Source organism: Telmatherina bonti (genome assembly GCF_933228915.1).
Source record: "Telmatherina bonti genome assembly, chromosome: 15".
Classification (NCBI taxonomy): Eukaryota; Metazoa; Chordata; class Actinopteri; order Atheriniformes; family Telmatherinidae; genus Telmatherina; species Telmatherina bonti.
In genome coordinates, this window is record NC_136613.1 from 32,566,597 (window position 1) to 32,585,697 (window position 19,101).

Genomic DNA, 19,101 nt, shown 5'->3' on the forward strand with positions numbered 1-19,101 from the left:
TCCCAGCCGGTTATTAGATTCTTGTTTTCATTCATCTACATAAATCACAGAAACATTCAAATGGAAAAACTCCATTAACAGCTTCATAGCATCTTCTGTGTGATGACAAAAGACAAAAAAAAAAAAGGTTGAAAACTAATTATTTGTTTGTCTTCTAAAGACTTAACATGTGACTTAACATGACAAGTACGCAGTACAGTACAGTAGAAAGATCATTCTTTCAAACGTTCATTATTAAGAGAAGAAAAAGTTCCTCATAATTGCCCTTAATAACATTTAAGCAAATAGTCAGAAAAAAAAGCATTCCTCCAGCTTGATGGTTGTTTGCAGAAGAACTCATGGGGATTCTTAAAAAGTCACAGGATCTCAGGATCTCACAGATGTCCATTTTAGTAGCAAATTCCTGGAGGAGCTGCACGGAAACGCTCGCGTGGCCACAAACACAAACATGCTACATGATGTAGCATCTCGCCAGCACCGCCAGTTTATTTTCAGACATTCCTCGCTGCAGTTCTTCGCTCCATCCAACGACGGCATTCGCACGAGGCTGCTGCTACGCGAAGGTGACACAAAACAAACCCCCTCCTTTTCAGTCTGCACTGTGGCCTAATGGCTTCAGCATGTTGGGAGAAGCGAGTCACCAGAGGAGGACAGAGACGGATGAGCAAGAAACCACCCAAAAGAGAGGGTTCGGAGCCAAACGCAGAGCAAGAAGAGGGTTAAAAGTCCAGTCTCTTGTGACAGGAAAAAAGGCCCAAACTCCCCTTAAACAACCACTCTGAGATCCAAACATCCTGCAAATGTTTCAGACATGAGAAGTACCTGAACATGTACGCAGCACACAGCGGCACATGGCGGGAGGTCGCTGCACGCTAACAAAGGAGTCTTAATTAAACGCTGCGTTCAAGCTCCGAATGCTCTCCTTGCATCACAACGTACTTTAACTCGTAGTTTGGGTTTGAAATTAGTCTGAGCTGGTGTGTTGTGGCTTTTATGAGCCACAAGACTGAAGACAAAATGCAACCATCTGCGTAAATAAATGCTTTTCAATAACTTTCCCTGAAGTTTCTCTGCTCTAAAAGGAAAAGAAGCGACCGTCATGTGTTCGGTGATGACTCCTGCTTCTTTTATGGGAGCTCAGCAGGTGACATGCAAGAAATGGATCCATTTATAAAGGTGATGGTCCCAGTGCAGAAGAGTTGAAAACGCCCGCCCAATCTGCATCCTGAAAGCTTGTACTGGGAGGGAGCGTGGAGGAGGAGCGGGGGAAGGTAGGACCTGGAGTGGGGGGTCCTGCTGGCACTGTTTCAAGATGAAAACCATCTGGGGAGGTTGACTTTACAAGCAGACCATACAAATTAACCATCTGAGAAAGAGTGAGTGAGCAGCGCGGGGAGGAAGGGAGGGGAGAAGACGTTGGGGGCTGGTAAAAAAATCTGCGAGGGAAACCAGAGAAACTCTTAACATGACAACCAGAAAAACAACAGCGCTGAAGGAGCCAAGAAGGAGACGCGAGACTTAAATCATCATCCATCCACCCATCCATCGTCCTACCTTTCTGAAAAGGTAGCCCGTGCTCCATCTCCAAGCCCCCCTCAGAGAGGAGAGCCGCCTCCTTAAAGAGCCTCCTCGGTTCATCTCTGGAGAGCTCCTGCTGACTCTCACCGCTTTGTGTGCGGTAGTGAAGTTTCCTAAGCGAAACCTCTCCTTTTTCTCTGACAGCAGAGGAGTAGAAGAAGAAAAAAAGAGGGCTGTATGTCTGCAGCTCAGACCAGGCTGCTCCTCTCGTCCCTCTGTCCACCCTGTGTTCTCCCTTCCCTCCCTCGCCTTCTTTCCCTCTCTGCCTGTGAGTCGGCCACCCTCCTCCCTCTCTGCCTACCACGACGTTATCTCTCCCCTGATATACAACTTCTCCCTCCCTCCCTCCCATGTCTTTTTTCTCATCTATGTACGGATCTAAATTGCAACAGGAGCGACGTGGGAACTTAGGAACATTTCTACACACACCGACTAATCAGCTGCTTTCAGCCGTTTCAAACCAATATAACATGTTTGACTAATCAGTCAGTCTCCTGCCTGTTTCTGTGTCCACTTTGTTATAATGAAGTCTGTATTTATCAGGGGAAAACAAAAAAAAAAAACAACAACAACAACAAGACAGAAAGAAGCAGAAGGAGGCAGTGAAGAGACTAATGTAGTCATAAGACAAATCTCTTCAGTGGTGCGAGGCGATGAGGCGCAGCTAAACATCCGCCTGACATCACAGCGTAACCACAAAGCAAATGTGCATCACCCGGAGAGCAGCTGCTGCACACACACACACACACACACACACACACAGGCTGACGCATGCATACAGTTCAGACATGTGATGGTACTGTTCTGTTTTAATCCCACGTTCACACCGAGGCTGCTGCTCCGAGAGTCAGTCCCATCGAGGGAATACATCGGAAATGCCAAGAAAAGCAGCCACACACACACACACACACACACATACAAAAACACCCTGGTGTATCTTTGGTATCTTCGTGGGGAGAGTGGGCACTTGGTTTTGGGCAGCAGCTCTAAACTGGTTCCTGGATCCTTCCTTTCTCAGACCAAGTTGTGACAGACAAACACAGCGCCGTGAGTCCAAGGTAAACACACACAATGCCATTTCTGTGTGTTCTGCCATCCCTTGCACACACAGAGGAGGGTCATTACTCTGCGGTTTTACGTTGATTGGTTTAAATATGTTCCTCTCTCTGAAAGCTACATAGGCCAACATGTCCGCCATCATGGCAGCGACTTACAGAAACGCCACCACGTTTCAGAGCCCGCCGTTTCTCTTTCTGTCCAACATTACAGCAGATACACACTCTTTTCATTGTTTCCTCTGTTAAAACTTACTCTTAGCTCATTTCTTATTTATTTACTCTATTCATGATTTAATGCATTTGTTTGTCTTTTGGTTCATTTTTATCCTTGTACATCACAAATGAAGAAGGAAGAAGACAAACTTATAAACACCAGTCTATACGTACCTTTTTTTCAAAAGCTACACCAGTACCACATGAAAGAAAGAAAGGGAATTAACAACTCTCCATCTACTTCTTTTGCCTTCCAGTACATAAAAACTCTTTTTAAAAACATTTTCTGAAACAGAAATATACTTTTACAACTCTTTAAGTTATCATTTAGAGGGATGTTTCTCCTTCCTGGTCCGTAGGTACCACTGCCCTGCACGCCGTAGACTCCAACACAACTGATGAAGACGTACAAACTTCCTCATCAGCATGTTACAGTAGGGTTGTCTCTAAAACATGCAGGACAGGGGGTCCCCAGAACCAAGTTGGCAGAACACACAAACACAAAAATCCCATCATTTATCTCCAGCAACAGCATGCTTTATATCTGACTGAGCAAACTGGGGTTTACAGCTCAACCAGCAACCACAGTCCTCATTTCTGCTTCTACTAATTTCTGTAACTGTTTGGGAAAATGTTTGTTCTTTGGTTTATACCCTCAACTAAGTCCATTATTTTTAATAAAAATAAAAAGTTACTCTGTTCTCTATGACCTACTTTAGAAATTATTCTTAGACAAAAACAAAACTCTTTCAGTTAAGTTCCTTCCCATGTGGACAGACTGATCATTTTTATTAAACACCCTTTCTTTCCCCAGAAGTAGCTTCACATCAGAGCATGTTGCTCTGACTAATCCATGGTCTGATCAGGTGTTCGCTGCGGTAATGTGGCCCACATTCCCAGCAAAGACCTCTCTGTGTAATGTGCTGTAGTTTCTCTCTTGTGTTCAGATTAGATCATCTGATAAGTCAGTCATCATCCAGCTTCTGGGTTGTGGGATATTTTTGGAAATTTGTTTAGATCTGATTCATAAAATATGAAAGCCAGTCTAACCTGTCTGCAAACACTAAACTACAGATCCAATGTAATGTTCTTGTAAGTGTGGAACCAGAGTGTGTTTTACAGTTTGCAGCCTCTGTGGTGGACTTATACGACCATAATCACAACGTGTTACAACAGCAAACACATCTAACTTTTCAGCCAGTGTCACAGGCTCCTTCACTTCATTTCTGCAAATGATGAGACTAAACGGAGTGAAGTAAATGTAAAAAAAAAAAAAAAAGGTAAATAAACTCACCATGGTGTCTACATGTTTGAGAGGGTGGTCGCTGCTTGGCGCCTGTTAAGAGACAAAGACACAGTCATTAGTATCTGTCAACACATGTCACTGCATCTTATGTCATGTTAAAGCTACATACAGCTTCCATTCTTTGCCCTAATGTGGCCTGAAGCAAAGCAGAACTCCACACTGAATGCGTGGGACCATCCATAATCCCCCCCATGCAAATATTTACACAAAGTGACAAGTCTGCTTCCATTAGCCAAGACAAGAGGGTCGTCCACGAGTCTCTTTCTTTCAATGCCATATACAGTGATGGTGAGAGTCAGGCAAAGATGGGGAGAGAGAGAGGGAGAGAGAGAGAGGACATGGAGGGACAAAGGTGGGTCAGAACAATATGGGGCAATTTTATACACATTGATCACCAAAAAACCTGAAAAATAAAAAACAGACAAGTAGATTTGTAGTTCTTTATTCTAAAATAATGGACTTGTGATTCATCAATCCGTCCATATAGACAAACTGAAGGGCTGGAGAGTTCCACCTTTAGCGGTTACTATAAGCCAAAACCAGTTTATGTTGATCCTTTACGGTGCAGACATGCCAGTCATCTTTAAATTGTCTCATAACTTGTTTAATAATAGCCTAAGTGTGCCCTGAAAACTGAGCTGGAAAAGAGCATGAAAGCACTGGAAGCTGTGGATATCATCCTATGCCGGTTACACTTCTATGCAGATGATATTCAACTGTTTGCTTCACTCAACAGTCACAGAATGAATCTATCAGACAAATTCACATAAGTCACTGGTCAGATGGCATCAAAATGAAGCTCTATGAATGATCCACTGGTCACCTAAGCTCTCATTTGTGTTTCCACAGATATCAGATCATGTAAGTACAGCTGCTTGTGGATTTAGCTATTAAAACGCCAAGACAATGTTTTGCCATTCTTGGCTCATCTTGCTTTATTTTTTTAAAGTAAAAACATGTCAAATCTCAACCTTTTAACCCCAGTCAACATACAGGCATTATTTCTTTTCAGAACAGGTGCATACAGCAACATAAAGGGCACCAGTAGAAGAAAACACAGATCTACTAACACATAGATCAGCAGTGACCAAGCCTGTTCTCATCTGCAGATCATTCTCTCACGTCTTGGCTTTCAGCAAAAAAAAAAATATTGGCATTGAAACAAACACAACAGAAACTATTCACGTGTTTATACTTTTTTTCTTCAGCTATTTTTTTTGCTATTTACAGTTGTTTATGCCACTGTTTACCAACTATCCTCACAAATCTGACTGCTGGATTTTGGAATCACTGTGCATTGAAAACATCATCTTGGCTTTATTCCAGCCATTAGACCATTATTTTCACATAGAGCTCTGCTCGCTTGTTGATGTTTGATTGTTTCTGATTGGACATTAATGTCAGTTTAAGCTATTTGGATGGATCATGGATCCATATTGTGGATTCACCACAAAGAGCCTCTTGATAAACATTATGTTTTCAGACTCCCCAATTGGATATAAATACTTCAGGAGATCATCTAAAGGGTAAGCTATCCATCACAATTTCCCCCACAGAGTTACATCCCACTGTTTGATACTGCTGGCAATAAAAGCAACAGTGCTGAGAGATCCTGATGACCTAATGATGTTTTAAGTGTTACAAATCTCTGCAAGACTAATCTTCTTCTCATTATATATCCTCTCCTTACACTTTTATACCTCTAGACCATAGTTACTCTGCACTTTTACTTAGAAACAGTACTTGAAACTTGAATGCCATACCTGATGTCATTTTGGAAAAAACTGCAAAATAAAATAATCAAATTGATCTGATTCCACATCACAAAACTGTTCAAAGCTCCCGTAACTATATTAGGTTATACTGCATCTTGTGAGGCTGTATTTAATTTAAAAAATGACAAGAAATCAGTGTTGGTTGATGTTTTGAAATAGTGATGTCTTATATGTGTGTACTGCATATTCATAACAATGAGCAGTTGCAAAAGTATGTGTTGTGATAACTACAACTGAACTAAGCCAGCCTTAAACTTATGTGGTACAATATCAGGTTTATAAAGCAGGTTTTAATCCTGTTTGGTAGTGATTATTGGGGAGTCCTACATATACAAATGCTTTGTGACACTGAAGTCTGCTTCTGTAGAAAGCTTTGTTGGAATATAAACAGTAAAGGCAAAGAGTAAATTATAGTCTGACTGTAAAGGCCCCAGAATACAGACTCTAAACGCCCAGACTAAACCACCAACCAGGGAGAGTGCAAGAGATGTTAGAATCATCCAAAGTCCACTCCATACGGCAGCTTCACCACAGACTAACAAACCTACAGCACAGACCAAATACCTGCTCTCCTAAACTGCATCTAGGAATCAGGGGAGAGGAAACAACAGAGTGGCTCTATATGAAGACTGTGTGATTTGCTTCAGGGCCAAAGTTTGTTGCCGCAGGCATCTTCACACAAATAGAGCCTATTGTGTGTATACCCAAAAAAAACACACTAAGACACGACCAGATCTCACAATGATACGTTTAAACGTGCATTTCCGCTTTGCCCAATTGCAGCCAGATGGCTGGTTGTGTGTCCATGTGTGCACTGTTGCTGTGAATGTAGCCTGTGGGACTCTGGGAAATCATGTATCAGCAAAACAGCCCCAAAACAGTCTTTGCAATCACTGTGAGCTGCGTCAAATGAAAGATTTGGATGAAATCACCAGGAGTTCCCTAAAGATCGTTCTTGTAGGCCATGCAAACGTGTTTTTCTTCACATTCAAGAAGTCCAGCAAATGATAAAATCCCAGCTAATTTTTTATGGAGCATCTTTACTGTGAGTGTTTGATATGGAGATGGTACTGCATCGGTCACTCCAGGTGCTGTGATGTTGCCATGGCAACTATTAACGCAAATGCAGCTAATCCTCACGAATTCGCAACGTCCAGGTTACAGAAGGATCTTTAATGCAACTAATTTTCCATGTTATTCGATAGATGTGCGTAGTCACCTTTACCTCACTGTTTTATTTTTGACCTGCTGATGAGATGTCACCAATGCGCAACAGATTCATCTGGCCTGTTACAGCCAAAGAGCAGAACAAGAGACGTAAAGCATGTGCCGTTTAAGACACTGACACAATGAAATACGTTGAGTTTTGGCTCATTGTTTACACTGTAACAGTTTTGGGTGGATGAAACTGCAAAGGTTTGAGAACCTCCACTTAAACCTGAACTAGAAGCTTTTAGCAAAGATGACCCTGTCCCGTCATCTTGCACCTGAGTGTTCTGGCCCCGTTTACACCTGAGAACAACATGACACCAACAACACCAACATAAACAAGGTGGATCTCCTTGTTTATTATTTGTTTATTATTTGGCCTCTTAAAACAAAAGCTGCTTTTCATGCAACAAGTGTGCCCCTAATGAAGATGTATAGATGATATGCACGAGTTAATACTAGGACTCTGACAGGTAACGTGTTAATGCAAATTCCCTTTCACAGTGCACGTCTGGTTACAGGAAGTGATGCAAAACATTGTGGTTCTGAAGCAGAAACAGGCGCAAAATGTGTCTTTTACATGAGAATTTCAAATTTAAATTCTGTAAGATGATTCTTTAGACAAAACAAAGAAAATTTTTCCAGCAGTAAGTTGAAACTTAGGGTGCATTCACATCAGGATAGTCCGCTAGACTTGGTCCGATTGGGGACTCGGCTCAGTTGTCGGGGGGTGTATCCATTCAGACCACGATTGCTTTCATGCTGCACTTTGGTCAAACCAGCCAAACCATTAGAATAATATATCCCCATTTCCACCAGAGGTGGCGCTGCACTAGTGTTTAGCAAAAGAAAGGACAAGACCTACATGAAGAAGAAAACTGTTTCCTCCACCTGTGAGTTAATCATGGAGACCAAACTATGGCTGTTTGGGGTTTTTATTGTGTCTTATGCAAGTATACTGCAGAAATCCACTGCAACAATGGACGCAGTATGAACACCAGACGAGGCAGAGGACCCTTAATGCCATTGCTATGTATTTACCCATAATGCAATGCCATGCCAAAAGCAGGAGGTGACTTGTTTTGTAGTCTGCTTCCTGTAGTTGGTCCGCTTGAAACAGGCCGAGACCCGCGTTTGTCGGTGGACCGAGTCCCCTTCTTTGATCTGTATCAGAATTCATTTGGCACATTCACATTTCCTCAAACGAAGTGACTTTCTGAGCAAATGGACTCGGATTTTAATCAAAAAGGCACATGTGAACGTGCCCTTAAATATAAAGGTTCCAGGTTTGGACAAAAACATGCAATGCATCAGTTCGAACAGTTACTGCTTTTTCTTTTGCCAGTTCAAAAACTCAATGAAAGTGATCGATTCTGCAGATTGACATAAATAGATGTTTGAAGCAATAAGTTTGAGGGTTTATGAGGAATTGTTGCCGCCTAAAATGAGCCTTAAAACCATGACAACACGTTTTGGCTTTAATTTTTCACAAAAGCTGCAAAATCAACCAGTCTTACTGGTTCGGCAGCATGGCTCTCAGCCAGTGGTGTTAGGAGGAGGATGCTGAAATATCTGCCGTTAGTCATTTCTAGAAGAACAATGTGCTATCTGTAGCTATTCACTGCTGAAAGTTTGAAGGGAACTTCAGGACAAATCAGTGTCTCATTAGCTGCTTCTGTTTACAAGCGACTCCACGACAACTTTCTGGTCAAACACATCTTCAGGCTTGATAGTACAGTAGCTGCGGGTCCCTAAAGGACTATACACTTTGAGCACAGAGGGGAGCACTGAAGCGACATGACAGGCGCCAGGCTGCTGGAAGACGATTCAAACGCATGTTGTATGTTTGCTGGTTTATTGGTTTATTGGTCTGCTTGCTGAAGACAAAAACTGCTATCTTTTAGTGATTCAAGTGTTCTGTTCACACACCATCCTCCTTCATACCGAGCTGATCCTCCTCGTGCCACCAACGGAGCCCAGACCAGTCAGGAACAGCTGAGGATCAGTGATGCATTAATCTTTTGGACCAGTGGTTTGGGGGGCGTGGACTTTCTGGACTGGGCTAACTTCCCAGTGATGTTGGCAAGATTGTCCTCTTGAAAGTTTGGAGGTGGAGTAAACAACTTCATTATGTTTTTTGTTTTTTTTAAAAAATCTTTTCCCAACTACTGCTGTCTCTTTGCTTCCGGATGTGAAGGGGGGGGTGCACGTTTGTAAAAGTAGCACCCCTACTTTCCCAGCAGAGCGATTAGTTGTGTTGAGCAGTATGACAGACTTGATGAACCACCTCACACTTACACCTCATGCTAGTACAGAGTCTGCTTTCCAGTCTTGTCCCTCTTCCAAACAACTATAAACAAGCTTCCATGGCATGAAAAACTAAATATTTGTAGTAATCCTAAGTACTTGAACAGAAAGCACAGGACTTTGTTTCATCCCAGTCTTCAGTTCAGAGCTGAGTAATCCTCTTGGATAAAAGTCTGAATGTCTCCAAAAGCCAAAAGCAGGACCAGGTGCCTCCCATTCAAGAGTTTAGCATCACAACCTGGACGACTGAAGCTGCACAGACACAATGTCTTCAGTAGAAAGCTCTAATGGGCCATTAGGCATTAAACTCAAATACCTAATGTTGCCTCTCTGCATGATTGCCAAAGCAAACATAACAGATTGAATTGATGTAAATCCAATGTGTAGGTCAACATTTCAATATTTAGCGCAATTTGGTAATACAGTCCTGAGTGTGCAGAAAACAATGCACAGTCCTCAGTCATATGGGAAAGTAATTACCTTACAAGATAAACATCTCGGCTTCTTCCACACAGCATGATACACGGTTTAACCGTGACCCAACAGAAAAATGAGCCTGTCACACAACCACAGAGCAGTCTGGAAGCAACTCTTCCAACATAATCATAATTACACATAATTACAACAGATGCAAAAGCAAAGAAGAAACAAAGTCACTGATCTGTGGCCAAAGGTTCGGCAGCACCTGCATCTGCAGTGAAAACACACATTAACAGTGGTTTGGTCTGATTTCTCCTGACGTCCTGGCACAGCCATGAGCTCGGAGATATGCCACCCTAAACCAAGTCAGCTGAGCATCATGTCACAGTTGTTCTCATGCAGGAAGATAAATATAGCTGCTGATTTTTTGTTGTTGTTATGGAGAAAAACAAATTCAGCATTCCTGTTTCCCATATTGAATGCATCTGGGTGGTGGAGGGGTTGTTGTTGATCAATACTAATGATAAGGATCAGTTCAGCTGTAGCATTATGTCTCCAGTCAGCATCCCTCTCATCACAGGTTGGAGTGATTGTACATTCATTATAAAGCAGTGAATGATAGATTCATGACTGCATTTCTGAAGCTTTTTCTGGTCTTTCTGAACTTGCTTTCATGCTACAAGCCAAACCAGTACAACTACTCCTTGTCCTGAGCTGCAGCCGCCCCGTTAGCGCTCGCCAAAACTTCATGCTAGGCAGGTTTTAAAGCTCTACTCATCAGATCACGTTTATGTCAACGCAAAGCAGTTTCCACCTGAGTCGGAGGGTCACTAGGTGTGTTGCCATTACACCTAGAATTGCACAGAAACTAAATATTGCAAGAATAGAAAACACCAATGGAAACAACTGCATTTCGAAAAAAGACTGAAATATCACTAAAGAGGTTTTACACTTCCTAGAGGTGGTTTTTCGGACGTTTCGATAGAGAAATTTATCACAAAAGTGTAATGGAAACACTGTTTGCATTTACGTGTTCCCCGAAGTGACGCGGGGTTCGTGACCAGTTCATTTCCAATAAAGATGCCGTGGTTCGGAACAAACAGCCAATTCAAGAGTTGTAGAAATGATAATGAGGGAGAAAAGCTTAGAAAAGCCGTAACAAATTCTCTGCAACTAGTAGAAAACCCCAAAATACACTCTGCTTACTTTTGCACATAATAGCTCCTTTATCTTTGCTTTCGGGGGTTTTCTCCAAATAATCTGAATCTGCTTCTGTTGTAGTTTCTAATCTTTGCTGTTAAATCTCTGCTAGCTTTCGCCATCCTCTCCTGGCAGTTTGCTAGCTTCTCATTTCTTCCGTCTGGCTCTATTCAGTAAATGGTTCCTCTGATCTTCTACATCTCAGCTCACCTGCTGGTGTTCTGCAGACCTTCCCCCAACATGATGCTTAGTTTAGCTTTTTTTTTTTTTTAGGTCTTGCGACATGTTAAAACACCTTATGGGCTGATTACCTTGGTTAGGAGATTTAATTTTAGCAGATAGCGACTTCATATTGCAGGGACCAATTAAAAACACATTATAGACCACATGGCACGTTGCCGATGGCTTCTCAGTGCAGAAAAATGAAACAATACAATCATGTCCAAGTGTCTGAACATGGAGTGTGTTGAAGCAGTGACCAGTATGGCCAGTAAATGGCACAGTTGGAGACTTTATCTTCAGGATGCTGGCCTTTGCGTCAGTGCAGATGGATGTAAAAAGTTTAATCTGAAGCCAAACTACCAGATTACACCTGATTGTAGCAGAAAAGTCCAAATTTCCCGTTTTACGCGGATCGGTGACATCGTTGCATGCAGCCTGGATAGGCTAATCCATGAGCATACGTAGCAGTACCCCCCACCAGGTTCTGTAAGGTGAAAGCAGGGCCCTCCAGGGATTAGATCTGTTGGTCCAGCTCATCCTGTTAATGCTTGACTGGACTGAAATCTGGAGTCTGAGTCTACATAAACCCTGTTTCCCAGCAGCGGCTCTGGGTCGGTACAGAACCGCTTGGTTTGGTGAAGCCAGATCTCTTTGCATTTCCACGGCCAACCATACTCTTAGCTGCAGGCATCAGATAGTGATAGAGGCATCTACGTAGCAGTGTGATTTTTCACCTTTGCTGAATAAGAAGAAAAGAAGAGTGCGAGACAGAAAGCGATGATGGACATCCCATGGCAAAAAGGCGGTGTTTTCTCTGGGACAGTTTTGTGTCTCCACCAACATCAAAATCAGACTTTCATTCAGTAGATGCTCTGCTTCAGTTGTGTTTTTAGCTTTGTGAGCCTTGATCCCAATGATTACGTACGTTAGGGTTGGGGTTCACATCTGGCAGCACCTTCTAAATGTTGGCTGGAAGAGTGTCAGAATCATCGTCAAGAAGGAGGAAAATGTGTTTCATTCATTCATGATCCTAACCGCTTAATCCAATTCAAGGTCGTGTGGAAGCTGGAGTCTATCCCAGCAGTCTTTGGGCAAAAGGCAGGGTACACCCTGGACAGCTCGCCAGTCCATCACAGGGCCACACAGAGACAACCAACCACATGCTCACTCCTGTTGGCAATTTAGAGTATGGCCAGTAAATGGCACAGTTGGAGATTTTTGGCAATTTAGAGTAACCAGTTAACCTAACATCCATGTCTTTGGACCCAGAGAACCAGAAGATAACCCATGGGTACACAGGGAGAACATGCAAACTCCACACAGAAAGGCCACTGTGCAAGCCTCGCCTGAGCAAAGGTTTGAACCAGCAACCTTCTTGCTGTGAGGCCACAGTGATAACCACCATGCCACCGTGCAGCCCTCGGAAAATGTGTTTTTTTGTCCAAAATCAGCTAATGCCCAGTTCAGATTGTTAATCTTACACATGTACTGACTTTCTTCATGCATTAATGTGTTCAAAAATAATTGAAGGAGCTAATTTGACAGATTTATCTTTGCGTTAATGGTTTCATTTAGACAGCCCTGGAAAAAATTCCAAGTTTAGTTAATGAATATAATCAAATTAAATCAAACTTTATTTTTTTATTGAGCACTTTTAATGCAAAAAAGTGTTGCACAATCTGCTTCAGGGAATTTAAAAAGCACTAAAATTTGCCACTTTTGTTTTTTGGGGCATGATTTTGATGTCGTGGCGACTGAGGCGCACCAGAAACCCCGACGCCTTCGCTCAAACTTCAGGGTCAGCATGTTAACATGTCTAACTTTTCCCATCTGATGCCAGGTGCTCGGGTGATAAATGACCTGTCTGCGGTCTGACAGGAGCTTTTCAGGACTATGTCACGGTTTGATTCTTCAACCATCTAACCAGTCTTTCCAGTGGAGTAAAAATGGTGAGTAAAATATCAAAACCAACAGGAGGTGCAGTCAGAAGTATCTCCTCTTTCCCTTTAATGCCTTTTCAGGTTGCACATTTAAACTGGAACACAATGCACCGCTTCTTCACAGACCAGCTGTAATGAGAAGCACTAGGTCAGAGTTTAGGAGCCGTTAGCTTTGTTACTAACGTGTCACGCGAAGGCGCTCACAAAACGGCAGGCCGGTGACGCAGCCGGGTGTGCGTCTCCAGCGAGGACAGCACAGCAGCTCTCCGCCATGTGCCTGCTTTCACATGAGCACAGTGGCCTCTTTGACAAATTTACCAAATTATAGCCCCGCTCCTTCAAGCAAAGCAGAGGTAGCTAGCGAAGCTGGGAGTTTCCTCAGTTTAGCGGCGGGGATAAACGTAGCCGGCGAGCTGCAGCCTCTCGGGGAAATGGCCCAGAGCTAAATATACAGTCGTGCATCTTTAGAGCCTGAGACACAGCCCATTAAAGCCCAGCCCAGCCAGCTCAGTGTGGACAGAAGAGTGGTTAAAATTACCACTCGGTGTGGGTGTGAGACCATGAGGAAGTGGAAGGCAGTGTGTTGCTCTGAATGTTGATGTGATTCACTGTTTACATTCAGTCACTGAGCTGAGGAGTAATAATCTCACAAACTGAAGGAAAACACAAGCTTTTTTTTACATTAGAGCATCTTAATGTTAACAGTTTGTGAGTGTTTATTAGATACATCAGATAAATATGACTCTCGCGTCTCCCCTCTCTCTCCCTGGAAGGGGTTATTTAGGACTCTTACTTCCCTTGGAAACTTTGAAAAGCGCACACCATCAGTACTGACTGCCGTTTAGCTAAGCAACAGCTCTACTCTGATGTTTACACAGTATGTTGGACGACTGCCCACACACAGCTTAAAGGCCTTCTCAAAGCCTCTCCAAGCCTGAGATGATGAAAATATCTCAGTTTTGATTTGATTGCATCCATGCAACAATCCTTGGTGGCAAGATGAAAAGTTAAATGCACAATTATGATCCATTTCGCACTAAATTGCTTTTAAGTGGTCTAATTTGCAGGGAATCAAACACACCCTAAAGCAACACAGATCTTTAAATCTTAAATAAGCCGTTTTACTTTCTAAAGAGAGTTAAAGTGCTGTTACAAACCTCTGGGAAACAGCAGGCGTTCACATCAGCTGAATCTGTCAGCATCAGTAAGAAACCAGAAACAAACATCCCAAAAGTCCTGCTGTGGTGGGGAGACAGACGTGCAGATGAGACAACTGGACATTTTTCTGGACATTGTGTGGAATGGTGCCGTCTAGTGGGAGGGAGCCCACACTGCAGGGCAGGATGCTGGTGCAGCTGGTGCGGCGACAGCCTACCTGGAGCCACAACTTGAAGCGACAGCTTCCTCCATCGGTTACACATCCTGCTGACTTTGTGCTTGTTTGCATCCTGATTAAAACTGCAGCTGTTAAAGCAGAGACATGTTTTTTCCCCTGATGGAGGCTGCCTAAAAGAGTCAACCTGCTCAACACTCTAAAAGTCAGTGGACTCCAAACACACCTCAAACAACGCATCTCTTATTATGTTCACTTCACAGCATGACCATCTCTGCTCATGTTTCCTCTCGTTCATCGTCTTTCTTCTCTTAAATATGACAAATAAAACAAAATGTCTTTATTTAAACATCACCAATCCAAAGAGGCAAAGGTAAAACTAGGAGCATGCAGTCCAGAAGCACCGTGCATGACACTTCCCTGCATTTAAGGGAGGCGTTTATCTCGACTGCTTGAGCAAGTGTTGCAGGTTCGATTCCCTGGACTGGTACTAGTTTATGTTGCTGTATGTTACCCTCCCTCAGCCCCCCATCCAATGCCGACATTAATCTGTTTTTACTGCGAACATCATCACAGCAGAAGTTAAAGCATCACCAGAGAACGTCTGAAATGTGTCGACAAATGAGCAAAACGACCACACTGAGTCTATGACATCATATCTGCTATAAACGCTGAAATATTCCCAATTTATCAGCAATCGTTTCTCATATCACAGAAAGGGGCTCTGCGGTGTGTTTATCTTAATATGTTTTTGGACAAACAACTAATCAATAAAGAAAAATAAATAATTTCAGGACCTTCAAGTAACAAAGAAACAATAAAAACCGTTAGATGAGGTCAGATGTGGCGATATGGACAAACAGTTGGATCGTTGGGACTTATGGTACATCTACAGGAATATAAACCTTAGTTTAATAGAATCTTTATGTGGAGAAAAGAGCAGAAATGTGTCCTCTGGACGTCGGGACAGCTGCAGTAAAACCCATAGGATTCTGTCACGTTCATCTCTGCATGAGGTTTGCAAGTCTTGAGCGTGACAAGAAGCATCCATACAGGTGATTAAGCGGGATCTAGAGATGCTCTCTGCCTTCTCCAGTAATGAACGTATTAAAAAAATATTTTTCTTTTTTTTCAAGTCGGCTTTTGTTCATGAGCTGTGAGTCTCCATGTTTCCATGGTTATTTCTGATGTGCTTTTAAAAGACGTGGGTAAGAAGATGTGAACAGCAAAATGAAAAGACTTGGACTAATGAGGGCGGCACGCTGGCGACGTGTGTTCATGTTTGTCTCCAGGTGCTCTGCCTTCTTCCCAACATCCAAAAACATGCGAGGCTGACGGGATCTAACTTGACGACTGGAGAAGTTGTTTCTCTGTTGGCCCTGTGATGGTCTGCTGAACCATCCCAGGCGTATACGACCTCCAGAGGACGTTAGCTGTGGCCGTAGGGACAACGAGTCTTCTGAAGTACAGTGGGATAGTTGGGACTTATGGTCCATCTATATGAATATCTAGTTTCTGCTTGGGACAGCTGCGTCTTCTAAACAACTAAAACCACTTGCAACATCACCTTTACTATCAGCCAATCTTCCAGAGTTTGGAGAACTAGCGAGCGGTTCTGATGGAGCTAAGCTAACTGCTCATCAGGTGTATTTAGCCCATCAGCTAGTGAGTCAGTAGTTTGCGTGTCTACAGTGCACTGTGTGTTTGTGTGCACGGCGGTGACTCCGCACATCCTGCAACTGATCCAGTAAAATCCAACGGTACTGACTGTGCATTGTACGCTAAACACAGAGACAGATGTTCACAGAAGCTCCAGATGTGCGTCGTTGTCAGCATGACATATTTTACCCTGTCACAACTCTTTTGGAAGAAGTCGGCCTCAACATTTCTGAAAACAAGCTCCCAGTTCCAACGCTAGATGTACGGCGTGTAATCCGTTGGAGTGAGGTGTTATAAAACCTTCATCCTGCTCACTTCAGCGGGTATTTCCATCTGATAAGAGCAGGAGATCCCAGCGAAAAGAAAAGCCTTCAGTACATTTCCAGAGGAAATATGCTCGACTCAAATCACACACAATGACAACGGAGCATCGGTGAAAGCTAAATACACTCAGACTAATTTATGGTGGCGTGCTTCTATCTGCTTGGTCTCACAGACAACATGAGGAAAAACACAGAGACCTGCAGCTGTTCCTCTCTCATGCTCCGTCCTCCTTCATCTGCAGCTTTCACACAGCCGCGGCCCAGAAATGTAAACACTGAGCTGCGTCCAGGCTTTGGCTTGACGTGTCTGTGTGTGTGTGTGTGTGTGTGTGTGTGTGTGTGCTTCGTCTCCATCCAGCCCCTCAAAGAAGTTGAAGGTTCATGGCGTACCAGGAGTCCCCTAGGACCGGGGAGGGGGGAGAGGAGTGCTGGGTCCTTGCTGTGGGAAAACCCTTGAGCAGCCAGTGAACCTAAAGCACCTCTGACATCTCAGTGTTTCTCATCGTTCCTGTCCCACTGATACGGACCCCGCTGCTCGCTGTCTTACATAACCACAAAGTCTTTTCTACGTCTGAATGCGCTCTAAATGCGTCCCAGTACGGTAACAACACAGGAGCTGAGTCGGTAAACTTCAGCAGTTTTTCTGCATATCACCACCGTGTGATGGACTGGCGAGCTGTCCAGGGTGTACCCCGCCTTTCATCCAAAGACTGCTGGGATAGGCTCCAGCTTCCCTGCAACCCTTCATCGGACTAAGCGGTTAGGATGATGAATGAATGAATGAATGAATGAATGAATCACCACATGAAACTCTGCATTAGTAGAAACCTGTTAAAACCTTCCAACTTCACCTGACTCATCCTGTTCTACCTCATGAAGTCTGCATGTTCCACTGTGATCTGATAGATGTTCATGTTCAACCTGAAAAACGGTCGTTCGATTTTCAGCTGAGCCTGAAAGTTTTTTTCTTTCTGCCATCTTCACTCATCCTTCCTCAACAACATGTAAACTGATGTTTACACATTCTGACAAACGGATTCTGAAAGATCCTGCAAATGCAACGATTTACTCGTCTTTTTAGAGCAGAGGCCTAAAAGTTACACTATGACTCAAAGTTTCAAATGATTTCATTTAAAATCCTACTTTTTACTCCGAGCTGAAGGTAGGAGGGGAGGATGGGGGGTAACTTGCAGGATGGTATTGATTGGGTAGGTTTTTGTTTTTTTTTGTGAAGAAACGAATAATAAATAAACAATAATAAACAAACAAATAAATAAATAAATAAAGAGGTGTGTGTTTCTTGAACAGTACCACCCCATGAGCTGCTCCATGTGCAGGGTTGGATGGTTTATACAGGCTTGGATCTTGGAAAACTCACCTGAACTGCAATATCTGGAAAAGTTCCCAATCAACCTTGAAATGTAGGAGTTTGCCAGTGTGGTCGGAAACGTTCAGGCAGTGGAACAAGTTCCTGTTCGGATTACCGAAAGAGACCCGGTGTGCTTTCTGAACTACTATCGGAGCTCCTGCAGGGAAACCTCACACTAACCCACAGAGTTTAATGATCTGATCAATAACTAAATGATTTTATACATGTGAGTTCAGGATGTAGAAGGTTTACTGGTTCAGGATGAAGAAGGTTTACTGGTTCAGGATGTAGAAGGTTTACTGGTTCAGGATGTAGAAGGTTTACTGGTTCAGGATGGAGAAGGTTTACTGGTTCAGGATGGAGAAGGTTTACTGGTTCAGGATGTAGAAGGTTTACTGGTTCAGGATGAAGAAGGTTTACTGGTTCAGGATGGAGAAGGTTTACTGGTTCAGGATGTAGAAGGTTTACTGGTTCAGGATGGAGAAGGTTTACTGGTTCAGGATGTAGAAGGTTTACTGGTTCAGGATGGAGAAGGTTTACTGGTTCAGGATGAAGAAGGTTTACTGGTTCAGGATGTAGAAGGTTTACTGGTTCAGGATGGAGAAGGTTTACTGGTTCAGGATGTAGAAGGTTTACTGGTTCAGGATGGAGAAGGTTTACTGGTTCAGGATGAAGAAGCCTGAACTGGTTCAGGATGAAGAAGCCTGAACTGGTTCAGGATGTAGAAGGTTTACTGGTTCAGGATGTAGAAGCCTGAACTGGTTCAGGATGTAGAAGGTTTACTGGTTCAGGATGAAGAAGCCTGAACTGGTTCAGGATGAAGAAGCCTGAACTGGTTCAGGATGGAGAAGCCTGAACTGGTTCAGGATGTAGAAGCCTGAACTGGTTCAGGATGTAGAAGGTTTACTGGTTCAGGATGAAGAAGCCTGAACTGGTTCAGGATGTAGAAGGTTTACTGGTTCAGGATGAAGAAGCCTGAACTGGTTCAGGATGGAGAAGCCTGAACTGGTTCAGGATGTAGAAGGTTTACTGGTTCAGGATGGAGAAGCCTGAACTGGTTCAGGATGAAGAAGCCTGAACTGGTTCAGGATGGAGAAGCCTGAACTGGTTCAGGATGTAGAAGGTTTACTGGTTCAGGATGGAGAAGCCTGAACTGGTTCAGGATGTAGAAGCTTGAACTGGTTCAGGA

General features: G+C 43.3%; 1 protein-coding gene across 5 annotated transcripts in view; it reads right to left on the reverse strand.

Annotated features, from left to right (window-relative positions):
- tns1b (tensin 1b) overlaps nt 1-19,101 on the reverse strand; it is a 224,562-nt gene that overhangs the window by 63,364 nt on the left and 142,097 nt on the right. For 4 of the 5 annotated variants that reach the window (XM_079254829.1, XM_079254832.1, XM_079254831.1 and 1 more), the window contains exon 5: nt 4,144-4,185. In XM_079254829.1, the coding sequence (XP_079110955.1) occupies nt 4,144-4,185 (42 nt within the window). Of the gene's footprint in view, nt 1-1,554; nt 1,647-4,143; nt 4,186-19,101 lie in introns of those variants that run through there. The other variant, XM_079254830.1, reaches the window with a different exon arrangement.